The sequence below is a fragment of the Loxodonta africana genome, chromosome 19 (genome assembly GCF_030014295.1).
Source record: "Loxodonta africana isolate mLoxAfr1 chromosome 19, mLoxAfr1.hap2, whole genome shotgun sequence".
In the NCBI taxonomy this organism is placed as follows: domain Eukaryota; kingdom Metazoa; phylum Chordata; class Mammalia; order Proboscidea; family Elephantidae; genus Loxodonta; species Loxodonta africana.
Genome location: NC_087360.1, coordinates 8,403,401 through 8,425,739, shown reverse-complemented (window position 1 = coordinate 8,425,739; position 22,339 = coordinate 8,403,401). Strand labels below are relative to the sequence as shown.

Here is a 22,339-nt window from a genome sequence, read left to right as displayed (position 1 = left end):
GCTTCCTCCCCATTCAGTGGGGGCTGGGTTGAAAGATCAAGGGTGCCCATTGAGGCTGTCAGGAGGCGAGCTGGGAGCAGGCTGGGGTCTGGGTCGGATTACTTAATTAATGCTAAACGATGATTCCCAGGCAATGCTTTGATCCCCCACCTCTCCTCAGGAGAACAAAGCCCTTTTCTGGAACTGATTAGGTACTCTAAGGTCACAACTGATGTGCGCTCCTCCAAATCAAAGGTGCTCCTGAATCGCCACCATCCGTCACCATGCACCTGACCGGCTCTTTCCTCCATGCTGATGGGCTGGTTTGGAACCAGCCACCCTCTGACCGTTTCCTTTTACGACCAGGTGGCGAGATTTGGGGGGCTGCACTGTGACTTCAGAGCCGAGTTGAGGGAACTGAGCTTATCTGAGGCCCAGCCTCTGACCTCAGCGTCATTAGTGAGTTAACCTTCTGCTCACCAGCCAGACACTTCTATGCCCTGGCTTGCCAGTGAATTCCCTAAGAAGGAAGCTGAGGAGGGAGAGGAGACCAGGCCACAGCTGTCTCTGCAAAGAAAGCCTCCTGATGCCTCCTGCTTCCAATCCATTATCTCTAGTGGCCAAACCAGGCTGCCACTTGAATTTCAATTATTGGTAATTTTTTCTGGAGTGTAGGTACTGAGAGTCTGAAGTGTGCGTGAACAAGTGTCCGGAAAGGGGGACACCGGGACAGCGCTCTTCAGTAGCTACTGGGTCAGCTTCACAACGAGGCCACACGAGAGTCATGGGAGGAAGCGACATAAACACACCTGTGCTGTTTCTTAGGGGGCAGTGAGTGTATGTCAATGGTGGAGGACAACTCGGAAATGGAGGTTGAGGATGGCTGTATAATTTGAAGAACGTAATCAATGTCACTGAACTGCAATGCGCAGAGACTGCTGAGCTGGTGTATTTTTGCTGTGTGTATTTTCAGCACAGGAGCCTTGATTTTGGCTGCTTTGGGGTTGGCCTCGACATTGGGATTTTTAAAAGCCTCTCTTCCCCTGCCCCCGCAATCTCAAAAACCAAATCCGTTGCCACTGAGTTGATTCTAACTTACGGTGACCCCAGATATTCCAGAGTAGAACTGCTCCAAAGGGTTTTCTTGGCTGTAATCTTTAGGGAAAGGAGCCCCGGTGGCGCCATGGTTAAGCATTTGGCTGCTAACCGAAAGGTCAGCTGTTCAAACCCACGAGTTGCTCCTCGGGAGAAGATGTGGCAGTCTGCTTCCGTAAAGATTCATAAGCTTGGAAGCCCTAGAGGGCGGTCCCACTCTGTTCTATAGGGTGGCTACAAGTCAGAATTGACTCGATGGCAACAGGCCTATTTTCAGCAACAACAACAAATTAATTACTAAAATAAAAAAATTAAACAAAACACCCTCTAGAAGACAGGGGCTTGTCTTAATAACCTTTCTCCTCATTCATTTTCTGTGTCTGTCATGCAACATTGCCCCAGATAGCAAGCACCCAGGAAATACTGCTGAATGAATGAACTCAATAGCAAGATCGCCCCAGAGCATCTGAGAGATGAAGTCATATCCTGTGAGTTTCAGTCTCTTTGCCCTTTCCGCTGCTCCCCAAATGCACCTGAGTCCTCTCCTTGGTGACCGAATCTCTCCTCCTTTAACTTTTGTCTCCTACTCCCAGCCAACTGTTGAAAGAACACTAAATGGAAGATTCCTCAGGGCTCCCTGCACTCACAATGTAGGTGCCTCCCCTACTCGCCCTCGTCCCGTTGGACTTAGAAAGCTCTTTTCTCACTTGGGAGATCCCTGGGTGGTGCAAATGGTTAATGTGTTTGGCTGTTAACCCAGAGGTGCCTCAGAAGAAGGGCCTGGTGATCTAGTTCTGAAAAAATCAGCCATTAGGAAAAAAAAACCCTACAGACTCACTGCTAGGAATATAGTAATTTTTTTCTAGAGCTGGTTAGGGGGCCTATGGTATTCATTACTGTTATTCTTTACATGTTTTCGTAGTTCTGAAATAATATATAACTTTAAATAAATTTTAGAAAACAAACTAAGACTGCAACAGAACGACTGACTTAGACCAGGTTCTGTAGAGAAGCAAAACCATTAGTGTACAAATATAGAGAGAGACAGATTTATATCAAGGAAATGGCTCACACTGTTGTAGAGGCTGGAACGTCCCAAGTCTGTGGATCAGAATAGAGGTTTCTCCTGACTCAGGTAGCTACAGGGGCTGGCGAACCCAAGATCAGCAGGTCGGAAAGCAGGGCTCTTGCTCACAGGCTGTGAAAGATCAATGAATCCCAAGATCGGCAGGCAAGACCACAGGTAAGCTGCTAGCTCAAGTCCCAAGAACTAGAGGTCAGATGAACAGGAGCCAGCTGCAGGATCCAGAACAAGCAAAAGCCCCGAGCCTTGCCAGAATGTCTGCTTATATTCAGATGCAGGTCACATGCCCAAGGAAACTCCTGTCCACTGATTGGCTGATCCCATCATGGGGGGTGATCACATATCAAATCTCAACAGGGAAATGATCACAATATTATATGACTGCCAAAACACTGAGAAGCAAGGCCCAGCCAAGTTGACACATAATCTCAACCACCACAACGACTGTAGTCAAAAACTCGGAAAATAATAAGCGCCAGCGAGGGTGTGGAGAAACTGGAACCCTTAAGCTGCTGGTGGTAGTCTGGAAAACAGTCTGTCATTTCCTCAAGAAATTAAACATGGAGGTACCCTACCCTACGACCCAACAATTCTGCTCCTAGGTATAGACCCAAGAAAAATGAAAACAGATGTCCACACGGAAACTTCTACACAAATATTCACGGCAGCGTTGTTCAAAATAACCAGAAAGTGGAAAAATCCAAATGCCTATCAACTGATGAATGAATAAATAATATGTGGTCTCTCCATACAGTGGAATATTATTCAGCCCTAAAAAGGAATGAAGTATTGATACAGGCTACAACATGAAGGAACCTTGAAAACATGCTGAGGAAAAGAAGCCAGGCACAAAAGGCTATATAGCATATGATTCCATTTATATGAAATGCCCAGAACAGGTCCGTCCATAGAGACAGAAAGAAGATTAGTGGTTACCACAGCCAGAAGGGGGGGAATGGGGAGTAGCTACTAATGGATATAGGTTTCTTTTAGGCAGTAGGAAAATGTCCTAAAAATTAGATTGTGGTGAGAGCTGCAACTCTGTGAATATACTAAGAACCACTGCGTTGTATACTTTAAAGAGGTGAATCATATGGTACGTAAATTACATGTTTTATCATGAGCTGTTGATCAAAAAAAAAAAAAAGATTAGCACCCAGGAGCCCCAGAGGCACAGTGGTTAAATGCTTGGTTGCTAACCGAAAGGTTGGTGGTTCAAACCCACCCAGTGGCTCCAAGGGAAAAAGACCTGGCAACATGCTCCTGTAAACATTAACCCATTGCCATTGACTCAATTATGACTCCTGGCAACGCTATAGGGCAGATTACAACTGCCCCATAGAGTTCCCAAGGCTGTAAATCTTTACAGAACCAGACTCCCACATCTTTCTCCCAAGGAGTGGCTGGTGAGTTTGAACCGCCGACCTTTCTGTTAGCAGCCAAGCACTTAACTACTGCACCACCAGGGCTCCTCCCTTAAAGATTACAGCCTAGGAAATCCTGTGGGGCAGTTCTACTCTGTCACATGGGGTTGCCATGAATTGCAATCAACTCAACAGCACACAATAACAAGTCTTAAATGTAGACTGTTCTTTCTTCACCCTTTTCCAATCAGCCTAAGGCTCGGATTTCTCCCACACCACCCGTGTGTTGATACCCCACCAGGGTGCTCTCAGGTAGAGACCAGCACTTAGAAGCTCCCCTCTACAGGAACCTTAGATGAAGTCTACTCCCCACAGAAGCCATCTTCCTGTTCCCAGGTCTTTGGAGAGAAATGAGAAGAGGGGAGGTTAATTATTTTTAAAGTGCCTATACACCCCTCAAAATGAGCCCTGGTGGTACAGTAATTAAGTGCTCAGCTGTTAACTGAAGCGTCAGGGGTTTGAGCCTACCAGCCGCTCCTCAAAAGAAAAGACCTGGTGATCTCCTCCTGTAAAGATTACAGCCTTGGAAACCCTATGGGGCAGTTCTACTCTGTCTTACAGGGTCACTAGGAGTCAGAATTGACTCAATGGTTACAGGCTTGGGTTTTTATAAATGCCTTGGGGGACCGAGGGTCTCAGGCACAGACAACAGGGCACATCTGTCTGCCTGGCACTACCTTCCTGGAGAGGCTCATTTGGGTGCCCCCGCCCCCGCCATTCATTCTGAGATTACAGTGGGCAGTATAGAGCTGATTTTTAAAAAAAGCCCTTGTTCTGCAAACCGTAGTAGCTCCCTTGGAGCAATTCCTCAGCCAGGAGGAAAGCAGCAGTGAGGCAAAGCCTGGCTTTACTCTTCAGGTTCAGAGCAGCTGTGGAGCCAGGATGGGCTATTTCAGGTGCTGTGTCTGCAAGTACAGTTTGTGGCCTGGTAAACAGCACCAGTGTTTATCGTACAGACAGGGGAAAGCCAACTTTAAATCTGTACACACTTCTAGGATCGGGAACCAAAGGCAGAAAATATGGAGAGGCTACTCTTTTTTTCGTCTTACAGTCACCAGTTGTTGTTATGGGCCATGGAGTCAATTTAGTGATTTGACTCACGGCAACCCTATGTGACAGACCAGAACTGCCCCCATAGGATTTCCTAGGCTGTAATCTTTATGGGAAGGAGCCCTGGTGGCACAGTGGTTAAGTGCTCGGCTGTTAACGGACAGGCTGGCAGTTGGAACTCACCAACCACTCCTCGGGTGAAAGATGTGGCAGTCTGCTTCCATAAAGATTAAATCCCGAAAAACCAAACCCACTACTTCCGAGTCAATCGTGACTCAGAGTGACCTCATAGGGTTTCCAAGGTTGTAAATTTTTATGGAAACAGACTGCCACATCTTTCTCCCGCGGAACCAAAGGTGGTTTCGAACTGCTAACCTTTCAGTTCACAGCCAAGTGCTTTAACCACTGTGCTGTCAGGGCTTAGCCTTGGAAACCCTGTGGGGCAGTTCCACTCTGTCCTATGTGGTTGCTATGAATTGGAATCGACTCGACGGCAACAGGTTATCTTCACAGGATCAGGCCACCATGTCTTTCTCCTGAAGAGCTGGGGGGGTTCAAACCACCAACCTTTTATTAGCAGTCAGGCGCTTAACCGTTGTGCCACCAGGACTCCTTCAGGGAATCGACTTGACAGCAACAGGTTAACATTAACATTAATGAAGGGGTGTCCTTCTCCCCAGCAATTCCACACTTATGAATGCATTCTAATTAGATCATCAGATAAAAGCTAAACAAATAATCTAGAACAGTGCCGTCCAATAGAGGTATAACGCCAGCCACATATGTAATTTTTAAAAAATTTTCCTGTAACTACATTAAAGGAGGTAAAAGAAACAAATGAAATTAATTTTAATCTATATTATTTAGCCTGATATATCCAAAATATTACCATTTCAAATCAGGCTGTCAGATTGGGCAAATAAAAATCCAGGGCACCCAATTAAAAATTGTTTTTTATTGTGGTAAATTTTTGTGTAAGAAAACATTTGCCATTTCAACACTCTTCACATGTTCAGTTCGTTGACATTGTGTTCGTCATGTTTTCAATTAAATTTTAATTATAGACAAACGACAATTTTTTTTTTTTTTTTGGTATAAGTATATCCCATGGAATATTTGGGTCATACTAATACTATGAAAAATTTTTGTTAATCTAAAATTCAAATTTAACTGGACATCCTGTTTTTTATCTGGCAACTTTAATTTTAATGAGGTCTGTTCCATTCTTTTTTTTTTTTTAAGACTTTTAAATCTGGTATGTATTTTGTACTTACAGCGTATCTCAACGTGGACTAGCCTCATTTTAAATGCTCAATAGCCACATACAGCTAGTGGCTACCATATCAGATAATCCACATCTAGAATGTTCCTCTCAGTGTTTACTACAGTAGCAAAAATATCAGAACTTAGGGAAATACCCAAGCAACTGAGGTCTGCATAAGTTATAGTAATTAACATTTAGAGAGCACTAACTGCAGTCAGCCCTTGTCCCAAGGACTGCATGCATTACCTCCTTTAATCCTCATAAAAACCTTCGAAGTAGGTACTAGTGTAAGCCCTTTCTACAAACGAAGCAAGCAAGGTTTAGTAAACTTATGTAACTTGTTCAAGAAAGCAGTGGAGTTGACCGCAGATAGATCGATGGCTAGACAGATGGACTCATACAGTCCCATGTCGGTTAATGTCCATGATACCTTCTGTGAAATACGATGTTATGTGATTTGGACATTGTGTGAGCACCGTGCCAAATCAGGCCCCTGGAAGCCACTGTCCCACTGCCCGGGGTGGCCTAGAAGGTGGGGCCCATGGAACTTCGGGGCATTGAGACCCCGGGGGCCCAGGGGAGCCTGGTACAGTTGGCACAGTTTATCCACAATCAAATCCTGGAAAGTTTCCTTTTATGTTGTGCTTGGTCTTGTTCTGCGATATACATCCCATTCTCCAGTCGGGATTTCTGAATTCTGTTTTAACCTTATGGGACCACTGATGTATATGCGGTCAGGTGTTGCCTGAATGGACGTTCTGTGGCACATTAACTGTATATCCCACTGTGGCATCCCTGGATGGCACAAACTGTTAAGGTGTTCAGCTGCTAACTGAAAGGCTGGAGGTTCGAGTCCACCCAGAGGCACCGTGGAAGAAAGGCCTGGTGATCTACTTCCAAAAAACCAGCCAATGAAAACCCTAGGGAGCACGGTTCTACTCTGACACACATGCGGTTGTCATGAGCCAGAATTGATGCGATGGGAACTGGTTTGCCTTTGGAAGGATCATCACCACAACATCACTGCTTTCATCTCGATAATGTGCTTTGAAAGTTTGGTCTGAAGGCAACCAAAGTCTCAGAGAAGAAACTAGTCTACAGGGCTAATAGCCTACATGAGCCACAGCCTCACCTACCCTGAGACCAGAAGAACTAAATGGTGCCCAGCTACCACTACTGACCGTTCTGATCAGGACCACAATAGATAGGCCCTGACAGATCAAGAGAAAAATGCAGAACAGAACTCAAATTCTCAAAAAGTCCAGACTTACTGAACCAGTTGAGACTAGAGGACTCCTTGAGACTATCTCCCTGAGATATGTTTCAAACCTTGAGTCGAAACTATCCCAAGGTCACCTTTTAGCAAAATAACAGATTGGCACACAAAATAAAGGATGTTGCCCATGAGTACTGTGGTTGATTAAGAAATCATCTATGAGACCAAAGGTTAGCAGTTACTCTAAAGCAAAGATGAAAAGATAAGGGAACAGGGAAACTATAGAGCACTGAAAATGGAACAACCAGAACACAATTAAAGAGAATGTTGACACATTGTAAAAATGTAACTAATGTCACTGAACAATTTGTTTGGAAATTTTCAAATGGGAACCTAATTTACTATGTAATCTTTCACTGAAAAAACAATGAAATATTGTTAAAGAAAAGCAAGTTTGGTATGTACCATCAAAGAGACCAATCATCTAGGCCTGGCTCTGCCATTTACTAACCAAGCACCACAATAAGTGACTTCACTTTGTTAAACCTCAGTTCTCTCATCTGTAAAATGGGAGCTACTATTGCCTACCTCATAGGGTTTTTGTGGCATTAACAAGATAAAGGCTGTGGAGAACTACACAACGGCGACTGGGGAGAATGTGGTAAGTTCTCAGTGAGGTAATTTATTCTTCTTACGAGTTTCTTTGTCCTTTGCTGTTTGTTTAGATGTTTTTAAGATGAACATCGATGATTTTACAAAGAGGAAAAAAGTTACTTTAAAAAAGGGAGAAAACAGCCCATGAAGCAGCTGGAGGAAACGAGGAATTCCGGAAGGAAGAAAGAAGACAGGGAGGGATAGAAAAAGGGAAGGAGAGATGGAGAAATCCTCCTGACAGGAAAAGACGAGGTGCCTCTTCCTCGCAATTTTCCAAGTGACAACCAGGGGGCGCTGACTGCAATTTCCACGTTGTTGGATGTTGACGAGACAAGTGGACTTCAACTCATAGCAACCTCATGTGACAGAGTGGAACTGCCCCATAGTATTTTCTGTAATCTTTACAGGAGCGGATTGCCAGGTCTTTTCTCTCGAGGAGCTGCTGGAGGGTTCTAACTGCCAACCTTTCCATTAGCAGCTGAACACTTAACCATTGTGCCGCCAGGGGCTTTGCAATCTCTATAGCTTGGTAAAACAATCCCCTTTACAAAACAAAAACTTGCAAAGAACCAGAATCATTCATCTTAACTGGGTTGCCTTCCCCAAGGAGCTCTCCCCTAAAAGGTGGCCATTGTTTACCCTACAGGAGGAGCAAAAGGCGGAGAAAAACACGTATTCCCACACTGTGTTAGGCAGTCTGCATCTTACCTTTGGCGTCTTCTTTGGCCAAGTGACAACAGGGACCCCAGTGATAGCCAGACTGGGGTCATCATCCGCATGCTCCTTCAGGACGTTCTGTGGCCAAACAAAGGAGCCATATTAGGCCAGGGCAGAGGGGAGATCTTTGAAAGGGGTCAGGGCTAGGACTAAGCCAGAGGCAGGTGGAGAGCTTTCCACAGTCAATGCCTGGCCCCTACGCAGACACTCAACACAAACTGCACCGCCAGGGTCCCCTAGGGTCCCTAAAACACGCAACAGTCCCCTTTTCCGTCTCAGGGTTCCTTCTTGAAGCGTTCCTTCTAGAACACTCTACCTGTTGTTGCTGTTATTGCCGTCGCTTCCATTTCCTCTCATAATGACCCCATGTGACAGGGTAGAACTACCCCATAGAGTGTCCTACCCCGTAATCTTTAAGGGAGCAGATTGTCAGGCCTTTCTCCCATGGAGAAAGACAACCTTTCAGTTAGTAGCCAAGTCTTAACCGTTACACCACTAGGGCTTCTTATACTCTACTTATTGTTGTTTTGTGTGCCACTGTCCAGACGTAGATCAGTAACTAGAAATTAGCCTCTGAAAAAGGAGGGTGCTGAGGCTGAAGAGAGAGGTGGGCAGCTCCAGTGTGGCAACAAAGGAAGACTTATAGACAGCCCTGGCGGTGGAAGGACCAAAGTAGATCTCCGCATTCTGCAGTGGGAGCGCAAAGGTTTTATAGTGGTGGGGGTCAATAGTGGCTCCATGCCAGGGGCTTACATAAAAAGCAAACTGTAGTGAATTGGCAGACCACATGAGGGTGCTCACATTTGGCCTTGCAAAGCCTGTTTCCCCTTCAGCCGTCAAGTCGATTCCAACTCATAATGACCCCATGTGACAGTGTAGAACTGCCCCATACGGTTTCCTAGGCTGTAACCTTTATGGGAGCAGACTGCTAGGTCCTTCTCCCATAGAGCAGCTGGTCGTGTTCAAATGGCTAACCTTAAACAGCCAAGCACTTAACCATTGCACCACCAGGGCTCCTTACACCATACCTAGTAGGGCAATTTGAAGAGTCTAATAATTCAATCAATCAATGTCATCTAATCCTCTTGACTACACTGTGAGATGCATTAGTACCATCTCTGTGGCACAGGTGAGGAAACCAACGTTTCAGCAGATGAAATGAACAGTCAAGACTATATAGCTAATAAGTAGTGGAGACTAGGCTGAACCCGCATCCATCAACTCCAAAGCTTGTGCTCTTTAACTGTGACATGATTCAACCCATCTTAAAAAAAAAGTGGAGAGTGGGCAGAGTAGTCCCTCCTTATGCAATATACTGAGAGATTCTAGAAAGTACAGCATAGAGACCCAATATCTGACTAGTTAAACTGTTGTTATTGCTACGCTTGGGGAAAAAACCTGGTTCTAGACTCAGAAGTTCTGCAGGCTCCGTGACCTTGGCTAAGCCTCAGCTTCCTACTGCCCCACCTGGGGGCAGAACAGATACTCACCCACTGTTACTATTAAGTTTATGTGACTTTTACAGTTCTTACTAGCATTTGTTGAGCGCTTACTCTAGGCATTAAAATGATCCTATCTGTGGGGTGGGCTGACTCTCCATTTCACAAAAGCAGAAATTGATATTGGTCCGGGTCTATCTGATTCCAAAGCTTAGGACATAAGCCTGAGGTGGATGGAGCCTCAGCAAACCATCCCAGTGCCCTCTTCATCTGATCTAAACTCCGCTGTTTGAAAACAGGACACCCAGAAGACAACCCAGGCTCCATACTCACCACTCCATCAGCAAATATGGAGGGGAGCCATCATTATCTAATCCTTTTAATGTGCTTGGCTACAAACCAGAAGGTTGGAAGTTCAAGTCTACACAGAAGCACCTTGGAAGAAAGGCCTGGCAACCTACTCCCAAAAAATGAGCCACTGAAAACCCTAGGGAGCACAGTTCTACTCTGACACACATGGGGTTACCCCGAGTTGGAAACAACTGGACAGCAACTTGTTTTTCCTTTTGGTTTTTATCTATTCCTTACAAATCAGACAGAGAATTAATTCAGCCACAAAGACAGCATTTCTCAACCCCCCTCCCTCAGCACCTCACCAAGTCACAGAGCAGCTGCTCCTGCCCGAAGTGGCCCATCACAAGCGTGAGATTTCTTTGACATTTCTTGTTTTCTCTTAACAATCCACATGAATCTCACACCCTCCTCCAGAATATATCAGTGTCTATTTAATTCTAAAAATAATGTTTACCCCCCCGCCCCCAAAAATCATTAAGGAACAAAAAGTCTTTCCAGGAAGATACTGTGTGTTTAGCCAAAGCCTTTCAAGTCCCCCTCATAGGGGGCCCCATCTGGGTGTAGAAGGAGATTCATCATTTCTAGAAGACATTCTGCCCCCTTATCTTAGACCCAATCTCTAGGCTGGAGATGGCAAATGTAAATGCCACCAGGGACAAGGCAGATAAAGTGATAGAATGTAAGGGGACTAAGGTGACAGGGTAATAGGGAGTGGTGAGGCCTGTGGCAAACTAGAGGCCACATTCTACATTTAAAAGAGGGTAGATGCTTCTCAATTCCAACCTACTGTCCTGTGGAAATGTCAGCCTCACCAGGTTTCTGATTTTTCAGAAGAATACAAAGATTCAGACTTTTAAGTAAAATCTCTCCAGTTTGAAATGTTGGTCGCTGATGAGAACTGTTTACAAAAGGACCAACGTAAGCCAAACACATCTGTGGGCTGATGGGGGCCACCAGTTTGCAAACGATGCTTTGCATGTTTGCATGAAAATAATGCCCACTCGTCCTGGGTTTGTTTTTTTTTTTTTTAACTTCCTTTCGAATTACCTCAAGATGTCTTTTCTTGTTAATAATATTTTATCGCGATCCTGGTGAAAGTTTACACAGCAAATTAGGTTCCCGTTTGACAATTTCTGCACAAATTATTCAGTGACATTGGTTACATTTTTCACAACGTGTCAACACTCTCTTGAATTGCATTCCGGTCGTTCCGTTTCCAGTACTCTAGTTTCCCTGCCCCCTCATCTTCTCTTCTTTGCTTTAGAGTAACTGTTGCCCTTTCGGTCTCATATAGATGGTTGCTTTTGTTTTGGGGTTTTTTGTTTGTTTGTTTTTTATTTTTGTTGTTGTTCTTGAGAATATACACAGCAGTATGTATACCAGTTCAACACTTTCTACGTGTACAATTCAGTGACACTGACCACAGTCTTCAAGTTGGGCAACGATTCTCACCCTCCTTTTCCAAACTGTTCCTCCCCCATTAACATAAACTCACTGCCCCCTAAGCTTCCTACCTAACCTTTTAAGTTGCTGTTGTCAATTTGATCCCATACGGATAGTTCTTAAAAAAGCACAATGCTCAAGGCAGACATTCTTAAGCTAAACTGTTCAAGATTTCTTGTCATTTCAATTATCAGAGGTACAGTCGGTAATGCATACACATCCGGGAGAGGCCTCTTTAGAGGGACATCTGGATACTAAAAGTTACTGCTGGAGCTGTTGTTGTGTGCCGTTGATTCTGACTCATAGTGACTCCATGTGACAGAGCAGGGTTTCCTGGGCTGTACTCCCTGGTGGCACAGACGTTAAGAGCTCGGCTGAGCACCTTTTGGTTAGCGAAAGGTAAGCAGTTTGAATCTACCAGCTGCTTCTTGGAAGCCCTATGGGGCAGTTTAATTCTGTCGTCTAGCATCACTATGAGTCAGAATCGACTCGAAGTGAATGTTTTTTTTTAATCTTTACGGGAGCAGGTTGCCAGGTTTTTTCTCCCACAGAGCGGCTGGTGGATTTGAACCACGGACCTTTCAGTTAGCAGCCGAGTTCTTAACCATTGCACCACCAGGGCTCCTCATCAGAGCTGTGAGTATTATTAAATAAAGAGGCGTCCCTAAGAGCCCTTGAGTCTGAAGATCTCAAACACAAGCTCCCGGCAGGAAGCGGAGTTCTCCTCCATGTGTGGCCCCCTCTGGCCACCAGGGGGAGATCTGAGCTCTGTCCTTCGGGGAAGTTTTTTCTTGGTGTGTGACAGGAATCAGGAAGAGATTATTCTAATTGGAGATTTTTCTCTCCGAGAATAAAAAAATAATTGTGCTGGAGGGAATCATGTCACTAGCTTCCCTAGGTTCTGGCTGAATTTATACACGCTCTGGGGCTCTTGGAAGCACAGAGACAAAGGAGGCTGGGTGTCTGTACCAGCCCAGGGCCAAAGGTTACATCCACCAAAAAAAAAAAAAAAATCCACCAAGCCACCACTTAAAGAGAAAGTCCCGGGGCATGGAATTTTCTAGAAGGTGCCTGTATTTGACCTACCAAGATAAACAAAGGCTTGCAGGACCTCTGTGCCCTTTATGCCAACTTCCCTCAAAGAGCTTAATTAGTAAACAATGGATTCAGGCCGCATGCCTCCCCAGGAAGGGGTGTTAATAATTAGAAACTACATTGATGCTGAGACTAAAAATACCACCACTGTGAGAATAAGGCAGAGGCAGACATCAGGAGAGAATTACCAACCACGGGCTGGTTAAAAAAAACAAACCAACCAGTCGCCACTGAGTGGATTCTGAAATCGAATATGGACTAGAACTGCTCCAGAAGCAGACTGCCAGGCCTTTCTTCCGAAGCTCCTCTGGGTGGGTTTGAACCCCTGACTTTTCAATTAGTAGCAGAGTATTTAATCTGCGCCAACAGAGAAAGTAAAACGGCAGCGGAGCAGCATGGACCGCTGCTCTGGGGGAACTCAGTAGTCTCAGGGGTCCCCCCCCCCACTGCCACTGTAAGGGCCCTCACAAATGGGCATCAAGGCACCCTGGTCCTCCCCTAAGATCCCTCTACTCCAGCCAACCATCTCGTGTCTGTCTGTAAAAATCCAAATGTAGCAGGCTGACCTGTGTCCTCGGAAAGATACATTCAAGTCCTAACCCCCAGTACCTGTGGATGTGACTTTGTTTGGAAAGAGGGTCTTTGCAGCTGTAATTAGTTAAAGATCTCGAGGTGAAATCATCCTGGCTTTAGGGTGGGCCTAAATACAATGACTGGTGTCCCTACAACAGAAAAGAGAGGGAGATTTGAGACAGAGGGAAGACAGCGATGACAGCAAAGACTAAACTGATGAGGCCACAAGCCAAGGAACACCAGGAGCCACCAGAAGCTGGAAGAGGCAAGGAAGGATCTTCCCTTAGAGCTTCTGGAGGAAGCGTGGCCTTGTCAACATTTTGATTTTGAACTTCTGGCCTCCAAAACTGTGAGAGGATAAATATCTATTGTTTTAAGCCACCCGATTTGTGGTACTTTGTTACAGCAGCTCTGAAGGAAAAAACTAAACCCATTCCAACTCACAGACACCCTACAGGACAGAGCAGAATGCCCCATAGGGTTTCTGAGACTATAATCTTTACAGAAGCAGACTGCCACATCTTTCTCGTGTGGCGGGGCTGGTGGCTCCGAACCACCGACCTTTTGGTTAGCAGCCAAGCACTCAACAACTACGCTACCAGGGCTCCTTTACAGCAGCTCTAGGAAGCTAATATACACCGCTCCACAAAAACAGGGCTCAGCGCAGCGCCTGGCCCCAGCAGAAGAGGCCTGACCCAGGGCTGGGCAGACCTGGCTGTGCCCTGTCTTCTGTTCTCCAGGTCATCCCCAGCGTGTGACCAGGCCTGGCTGCAGCCCTCCACTGACTTCTGCCTTTTGGCTCCTCTAAGGGAGGGAGGCTGTAATGATCTAAAATAGCCAACCACGCTGTTTCCAAAACAGCAAGACCCAGGAGGGACAACTTAAGTGAGCAGGTCTGATCCAGGGTTGGGGGCTAATGAGCCCAAGAGAGAAGCTGTGTACCTTTCAGGGTCAGGGGCTTCACAAAGCTCCCACACTTGACCCTAAATGGGCCTGTGTTCATGCCACGGTGTCTGAAATAACGATAACCAGCTCTAGTTTAAACACTGCAAGGCCACATGCTAAGGCGTTCCAGACCCTCTGGACCAAGGAGCATGCCCTCTTACACCCCCACTTTACCAGGAAGAAAACTGCAGAGTTTTGAATTGAGTTCCTCAGCTAGGGTATGGTGCAAGGGATTCAGCCTGACTCCAGAACCTTTGGTCTCCAAAGACGGCATCAGAAAGCAAGGGACCTTTGTGGTCTCTTCCAGCACACAATTCCACACACTAAGAGCAGCGGGTTGTCTATAGTGAGCTGGCATTTTGCCAATGTGGGAAAGCAAGCCTGGCACTGTCTTATGAGAAGGCCTGCGGTCTGCTTGTTGTAGAAGCCGGTCCAGATCACCTTGCAAAAGAGTCTATGACCAAGACCCTCTCACCTCCAGCCTCGGGAGTCTCTGCCCACTAAGGCCCAAGCTCTTCAAAAGCTTTCAACATACCACTTACTACTAGCAAGTCATTTACAATGGATGTGGGGCTTGGACCTGCTCCCAAATAGCCCTACACAATTCCTTCCCTCCTCTCTTTCTCTATTCTAGTTTAAAGTATAGATGCTTCTAAAAGGGACAGCACTCAAGGCAACTCCCATCCTACTGTGAATTGCTCTGTCCACTGGTTAACAGTTGCCAACCCAAGAGGAAAGAGGGAAAAGGTGGCTACTGATAATCTGAAGGGAGAGGGCTGAAAGGTGGGGAAGGGGGAGAAGAAAGGAGAAACCATTAAGGAGAGGAGCTGGCCCAAAGCCAGTCTGGCTCTCCTATGACTGTTGCCTCAGAATAGCTAACTCTCCTCCAGGGACTTACTAGGTACATTATACCCATGAACTCACTGTTCCTCAAAATAATTCAATGATATGTTGTTGTTAGCTGCCTTCAAGCCAGCCCCCGACGCATGGCAACTAAACACTTCCCGGTCCTACTCCATCTGCATGATCAACTGCAGATCAGACCATTGTGATCCACAAGGTTTTCACTGGCTGCTTTTCAGAGGTAGACTGCCAGGCCTTTCTTCCTAGTCTGCCTTAGTCTGCAAGTGCCAATGAAGCCTGTTCAGCATCACAGCAACATGCAAGCCTCCAACGACAGACGGGTGGGAGTTGTTCATGAGGTGCATTCGGCAGAAATCGAATCCAGGTCTTCTGTACGCAAGAGGAGAATTCTACTGCCTCATTCTATGCTATAAACCCAAATCCAGTGCCGTCGAGTCGATTCCGACTTAGCAACCCTATAGGACAGAGTAGAACTGTCCCAATAGGTCCCTGTTATTAGACGCATTTTACAGTGAGGGCACTGAGGTTTCAAGAGGTTAAGCCAAGGAACCACAGAATTTGGCTTCTGGAAGGACAGAGAACATCTACTCCAATATCCTTATTTTATCTATAATTAAACAGAAAAGTGGAGTGACTTGCCCAAAGCCACACAGCAAGTAGCTAAGACCAGAAGCTGAACTTGAACTTCAGGGTCTCTTGTGTCCCGATTCTTTTCCCTGTTACACACAGGCCAATATCCTGGCACCTCCTACAGAATAAATGTCTTCGTAGGAAATCACCGAATGCTCCTCAATGCCAAATTCCGAAAGAGTTTTGCAACTATGGGGAAGGGAATGGATTTCTTAGTTAGACTTTTACAACATGCTAGAATCTCCTTTCCTTTCACAAACTCACTTAAAAACGATGGTCATTTCTGTTTGAATCTAAATCCAGGTCCCTAAAGACAAGGGTTCAAGGTCTAAAGAAGCTTACTCTGATTTGCCGAAACAACAGGGTCAATGAGATACTCTCAGCCACATGAGCAAAGGGACTGACTTTCAAAGGGACGTAGCAGCACTACTCACAATAGCCAAGAGGTGGAAACAACTGAAATGTCCGCCAACAGAGGAACAGATAAACAAAATGTGGTCTATTCATACTATAGAATATTACACGGCTGTAAAGAGAAATGAAGTTCTGTTCTATGCCACAACGTGAAGGAATCTTCGAAAACATGATGCTGAGCAAAGTAAGTTAGTAGCACTACTCTGTCACATGGGGTCGCTATGAGTCAGAATCCACTTGACAGCACCTAACGACAACAAGGATGGAAGGTGGAGGGAGGGGAGTTTTCGTTTGAGGGGCATTTAGTTTATGTTACTGCTGGTGGGATTCTCTGGAAAAGGTTAGCAAGAATGGCAGCTCAACATGAAAAATGTAATGAACGTCACTAAGATGTAAATGTGGAAGATGGTATATTGAAAAATGTTTTTGTGTGTATATCTTCACCACAATAAAAAAAAATTTTAACATAAAAAATTAAAACCCTGAGAACTGAAGAACTACATGTTGCCCAGCTACCACTACTAACCATTCTGACTAGAGACACAACAGACAGTCCTGAATAGAACGTAAGAAAAATGCAGAATAAAATTCAAAATCTTGCTGGACCGGTTGAGACTAGAGGAGCCCCTGAGACTATTACTCTGAGACATCCTTTAGACTTTGAACTGTAGCCACGCCCAGAGGTCACCTTTCAGCTAAATAACAGGTTGGCTCATGAAATAAACAATATCAACCCTTAAGTATTTGCTCCTTTAAAAAAATCATCTGTGTGAAAGCAAATGATGAATAGTTATCCTAAAGCAAAGATAAGGAGGTGGGGCAGGGAAACTAGATTAATAGAAACGGAACAACCAGAATAGAAATAAATGAGAATGTTGACACACAGTGAAAAATGTAACCAACATCACTGAATATGTATAAAAACTTGTTAAAAGGGAACTTATTTTGCTGTGTAAACTTTTGCCCAAAACACAATAAAATATTATTAATAAATAAATATTAGCCTGTTAGAATACCCATTGCCATTGAGTCAATTCCAACTCATGTCAACCCTATAGGACAGAGCAGAACTGCCCCAGAGGGTTCCCAAAGAGTGGCTAGTGGATTCGAACTGCCGACCTCTTGGCCGCCAACTATAACTCTTAACCACTGCACTACCAGGGCTCCACATGTTAGAATAGGAAAAAAAAAAAAAAAAAGATTCTGCTCACTAAAAAAAGTAAGGTAGATTTATAGGTACTGACATGAAAAAGGAAGTTTCCAGGGGAAAAAGCAAGTTACAGAACGGTACGATCTATTTTTTTTAATCATGTACGTATACTGGTACACAAGGGTGAGTATACAGTGTTTACCGTGAGTATACAGTGGTGATCGCCAGGGTGGGAGAATTAGGGAGGGGGGTGTTTTCTATCTTGCAGTCTATAATGTTCATTGTTTTCTTTTATATTGACGTCTGAGCGTCCCTTGGCCTCCCCTTCCCCTGAGACGTGGCCGGCCCCACCCCTCGCCCTCCGGACACACACCCCCCGCCTCCTCTCCAACGCCTCCCCAGCTCTCTCGCCGGAGCTCCTCGGAGGCCTGCACAGGGAAGGCGCCAGGATGAGTGGCTCCTTTGATCGCAAGCTCAGCAGCATCCTCACCGACCTCTCCAGCTCGCTTAGCTGCCATGCAGGCTCCAAGGACTTGCCCACTCTGCCTGAGTCTTCTGTCACTGACCTGGGCTACTACAGCGCGCCCCAGCATGACTGCTACTCTGGGCAGCCCTACGGCCAGACCGTGAACCCCTACACCTACCACCACCAGTTCAATCTCAACGGGCTTACAGGCACTGGCGCTTACTCGCCCAAGTCGGAATATACCTATGGAGCCTCCTACAGGCAATATGGAGCGTACCGGGAGCAGCCGCTGCCTGCCCAGGACCCAGGTGAGGACCAGGGGGTCGCTGGGAGGTGGGAAACAAAAGATTCCGGAGGAAGGGAAGACAGGAAACCGCAGCAGAAATCTAGGGAAGACTTGAGGGTGAGGAATTTACTGCCAAGAATTAGAAAAGGTGGGCTAGATGACCCCTGACATTTGCTCTTAAAAAACTATCTTTGTAAAAGTTTTAAGTATAATGGTATTATATAAAAAAAAAAAGTCAGAATACAAAATACTATGTAGGTAAACGTGCAGAGACCAAGGTTGAGCAGTGGTCACTAGAGGCGGGTGGGAGGGAAGGGGGAACAGGGATTCGTGCTTAGCGGGGGGACACTGAGCTTCTGTTAAGGGTGTTGGGAAAATGTGGAAATGCCTAACATGACTAATATCTCTGGATTGTACACCTGAAGAATGCTGAAATGCTCAACAATTTGTTACATATATAAGTACCAAAATAAAAAACAGAAAACAATGCAGTACTATGAAATACCCGGAACAGGTAAAGCCACAGAGACAGAAAGCAGGTTAGCGGTTGCGGGCACTAGCCGCGGGCGAAATGAGGATTGGCTGCTGATGGGTACAAGGTTCCATCTGGGGTGATGAAAAGGTTCTAGAAGTAGACAACGGTGGTGGTTACACAGGACTGTGACTGTACTAAATGCCACAGAACTGAAGACTTCACAGTGGCTGAAATGGTAATTTTTGTTATATGTGTTTCACCATCCACACACACACACAAAAAAACACCCTACACATCACAAATGAAAGAAAAAAATGTGTTTCTGATAAAAGCCAAAACATAGCCATCAGGAGACTGAGTTGCGTTGGGGACCATCCCCAACCCCAGGGGTTCTGGTTACCACAAGCCATAGCAAGTAGTGGTCTCTGAGGTCCCACAGAAAGGGAGAGAAGGAAAGGTGTCTTTTTGCCAACCACGGCACAGATCATAGCTAGCAATTCATAAAGGGGCAACCGCCAGTGGCTAGAAGCAGGCATCATTAAATGGAGTGGAAGCAGAGGGTGAGAATTCTGTCTACAACTCACACCTCTGAACTGTGTTTTCCTTTTCAGCCAATGCAAAAGAGACCCCAACATCTGAGAAGAGAGAAGGAAGAAGCTACCAAGTGGACAGCCAGAAGAAGCTGCCTACCACTCTGGGCCTACACTCCACCCTGGAGGTCAGCCTTGGTTTTGAATCTTTCCTGGGTCTCCAGGGACGGGACACCCTGATGGGCTGCCCGGACACTGGGAATTCCCTGGCTCTGGAAGACTGGACCTATTTCCTCCACACAGGCTCCTGGCCATGCAGCATGTAAGAGACTGTAGCAGAAGCTTCCATTTTCTGGGGGTCAATAGAGGCCTGTCCACTTGATTTACAGGCTTGCAGCCTGGAAAAATTCCCCTTGGATAAGGCTCAAGAACACAGATATCTCTAAAGACAGCCAGATCCAAAAATAAGCTAAGTTGGGTAGTTTATACGAAAACATGCTGTGCAAGCCTGATGATAAATGATAAATGGCAAGTGGCACTGAGCCTCAGAGTCAAGGAGGCAATAGGGAGTGGTGGGGAGTGGGGTGTATCCGGTCAGCTACAATTATCCTCCCACAGATTGTAGCAAGTCAGGAACACAGGCCCAAGACAACCAGGACATTTTATGACTCTCCTGATTTTTAATGTTGGCAACTAACTACAAAAATACATTTCCTACTGTTCAGGCCAAACACAATTTCTGGAAGCTGGACTTGGCCAATTTGCAACTTCTGTCCCAAGATCAGATCTGTTGCTTGTTCTGCCCTGAAAGCCCAAGCAATCACCTCACTACCTTCTCCCTGGATTTGGGGTGGCCTCTGAGAGGGGAGAAAATCACCTTCTCTAAAGGCACCAAGCAAAACAGTATCACGTAGTGGCTAGCCATATGGACTCCTCTGATGACTACAGTATGTGGCCTTAGGGAAGGTATTTAACTTCTGTGTTCCTCAATTTTCTCACCTGTAAAATGGGGATAATAAAAGCAACACGGAGAGTTGCTGGGAGGTTTAAATGAGTTAATATATATGGAAAACACCTACACATCATCACACATGACCACACGTTGCCACTGGAAGCCCATGGCATGGGAGAGGTCTGAGTTTCTCGTAATTTGTCCTAAGCCTCTACCCCAGGCCTCCTCCATAACAACAAGGACCAGAGAGGCCCAGCAAGTGGGTAAAGCTAGAGAATCAAGCCTGGGTCCTCATCCCAGCTCCACCACATACCAGCTGTGTAAGTTCAGGCATGTCCTCTCAGCCACTCTGAGTCTACTTTCTTGTCTGTTAAGTGTAAATAATAACAGTATCTACCACTTGCCTGGGAGCAATGGTGGCTCAGTGGTAGAATTCTCCCCTTCCATGAGGGACACTGGGTTCGATTCCCAGGCAATGCACCTCACGCACAGCCACGACCTGTCTAACAGTGGAGGTCTGAACGTTGCTATGATGCTGAACAGGTTTCAGCAGAGCTTCTAAAGTAAGACAGACTAGGAAGAAGGACCTGGTGATCTACTTCCAAAAATCAACCAATGAAAAACCTATGGATCCTGTTGTGCATGAGGTCACCACGTGTCAAGGTCAATTTCACAGTAGCTAACACCACTGGCCTAGCACTAATATCCGGCAGGTAGTAAGATTTCAACAGAGGTTATGATTATGATTACCACAGGGCATGGTTTCCCAACTGTTATGGCAAGAACTGTGCCCTCCAAAAAATATGTGTTATAAATCCTAACCCCTATAGCTGTGGTTATAATCCCATTTGGGAATGGGTTTTCCTTTTCGTGTTAATAAAGCAGTATTAGTGTAGGAAAAAAACCCATTGCCGTCAAGTCAATTCCGACTCATAGTGACCCTATAGGACAGAGTAGAACTGCCCCCCCAGAGTTTCCAAAGAACTGCTGACCTATCAGGTAGCAGCCGTAGCACTTAACCATTATGCCACCAGGGTTTCCTATCAGTGTAGGGTGTGTCTTAAATCATTCTCTTTTGAGTTCTAAAAAGAGCAGATTAAGCAAGGGAGCAGAGGTGGGAGAAGATAGATGCCACGCTATATAAAGATCACAAGAAGTCAAGGAATGGGGGCTGAAAAGAGAGAAGGACCTTTCCCACTAGAACAGAGAGCCTTTCCCTAGAGCTAGCACCCTGAATTCGGACTTGTAGCCTCCTAAACAACAAGAAAATTAAATTCTGTTCATTAAAGCCACCCACTTGTGGTATTTCTGTTATAGCAGCACTAGATAACGACGACACCAACTATTTCCTGTTTCTTAAACACTCTACACCTTTGCACATACCACCCCTCTACCTGTAATAGGTTTCCCCAGCTAGAAAGCTCCTATGCAGCCTGTAAGCCCAGCTCAATTGCCCTTTGCAGAAATGTCCCAGAGCCCTGGCCCCTGGTGTGGCCAATCAGTGTCCCCTCACCCAACCCCATGCCCTTAAGAGTACTTCTCCCTGCTCGGTGGCACTTACCTCCCTCTCGTGGCTTCTTCACGGTCTGCTTCCTGCTAGGCTCTAAGCCACCTGAGGGCAGTGACTACGTCTTCCTCTGTTCTGCCCATGACGCCCAGCACAGCAGGTGCTCCAGGGGCATTTGCTCAGTGACTGATCCCCACATTGCCCAGCAGGCTCTACATGGAGCCCTCGGAACCCCGGACAGCCATGTGGCACCTTGTGGAGGACCACCAGAATGTACACCTGTCCTATGCAACACATGCTGCTCCAGGGGAGACCAGCCCAGAGCAGCGGGTCATCCAGACCAGGTCGGGGAGTCTGGCCCCCAAGCCCCACAATGGCATCACTGCTGCACCCTAATGCCTTCCTCAGTGAAACCTCAGGTTTCAAACAAGGGCTGAGAAAGAGCATGTTGTCAACCACAGTGCAAGGGGCCACCAAGAGACCCCTCCGAAGCTCACAATTGTGGTCCCTCCTTTGACACCCTAGATGGGCTCACTTGGCCCAGAGGGCCCCTCACAGCTCCTGGACAGACCCCTAGAACAGCGTGCAAGCAGAAACCCCCAGCCAAGCCCACTGGACAGAACTTGCCTGCCCCTCCTTAGCTGCCCACCTGCTGCAACCCCTGCCCACCCTAACACCCTCCACGAGAGCCTGGGGGTCAGCTGCCAACCGGCTGAGACCCCTGCCCACCTTG

The 22,339-nt window shown here is 46.2% G+C and overlaps 1 protein-coding gene across 12 annotated transcripts in view; it reads right to left on the bottom strand.

Annotated features, from left to right (window-relative positions):
• Positions 1-22,339, bottom strand: part of KDM2B (lysine demethylase 2B) — a 155,779-nt gene that overhangs the window by 41,212 nt on the left and 92,228 nt on the right. For all 12 annotated transcript variants that reach the window (XM_064272160.1, XM_010599861.3, XM_010599862.3 and 9 more), the window contains one exon: positions 8,475-8,561. In XM_064272160.1, the coding sequence (XP_064128230.1) occupies positions 8,475-8,561 (87 nt within the window). The remainder of the gene's footprint in view (positions 1-8,474; positions 8,562-22,339) is intronic.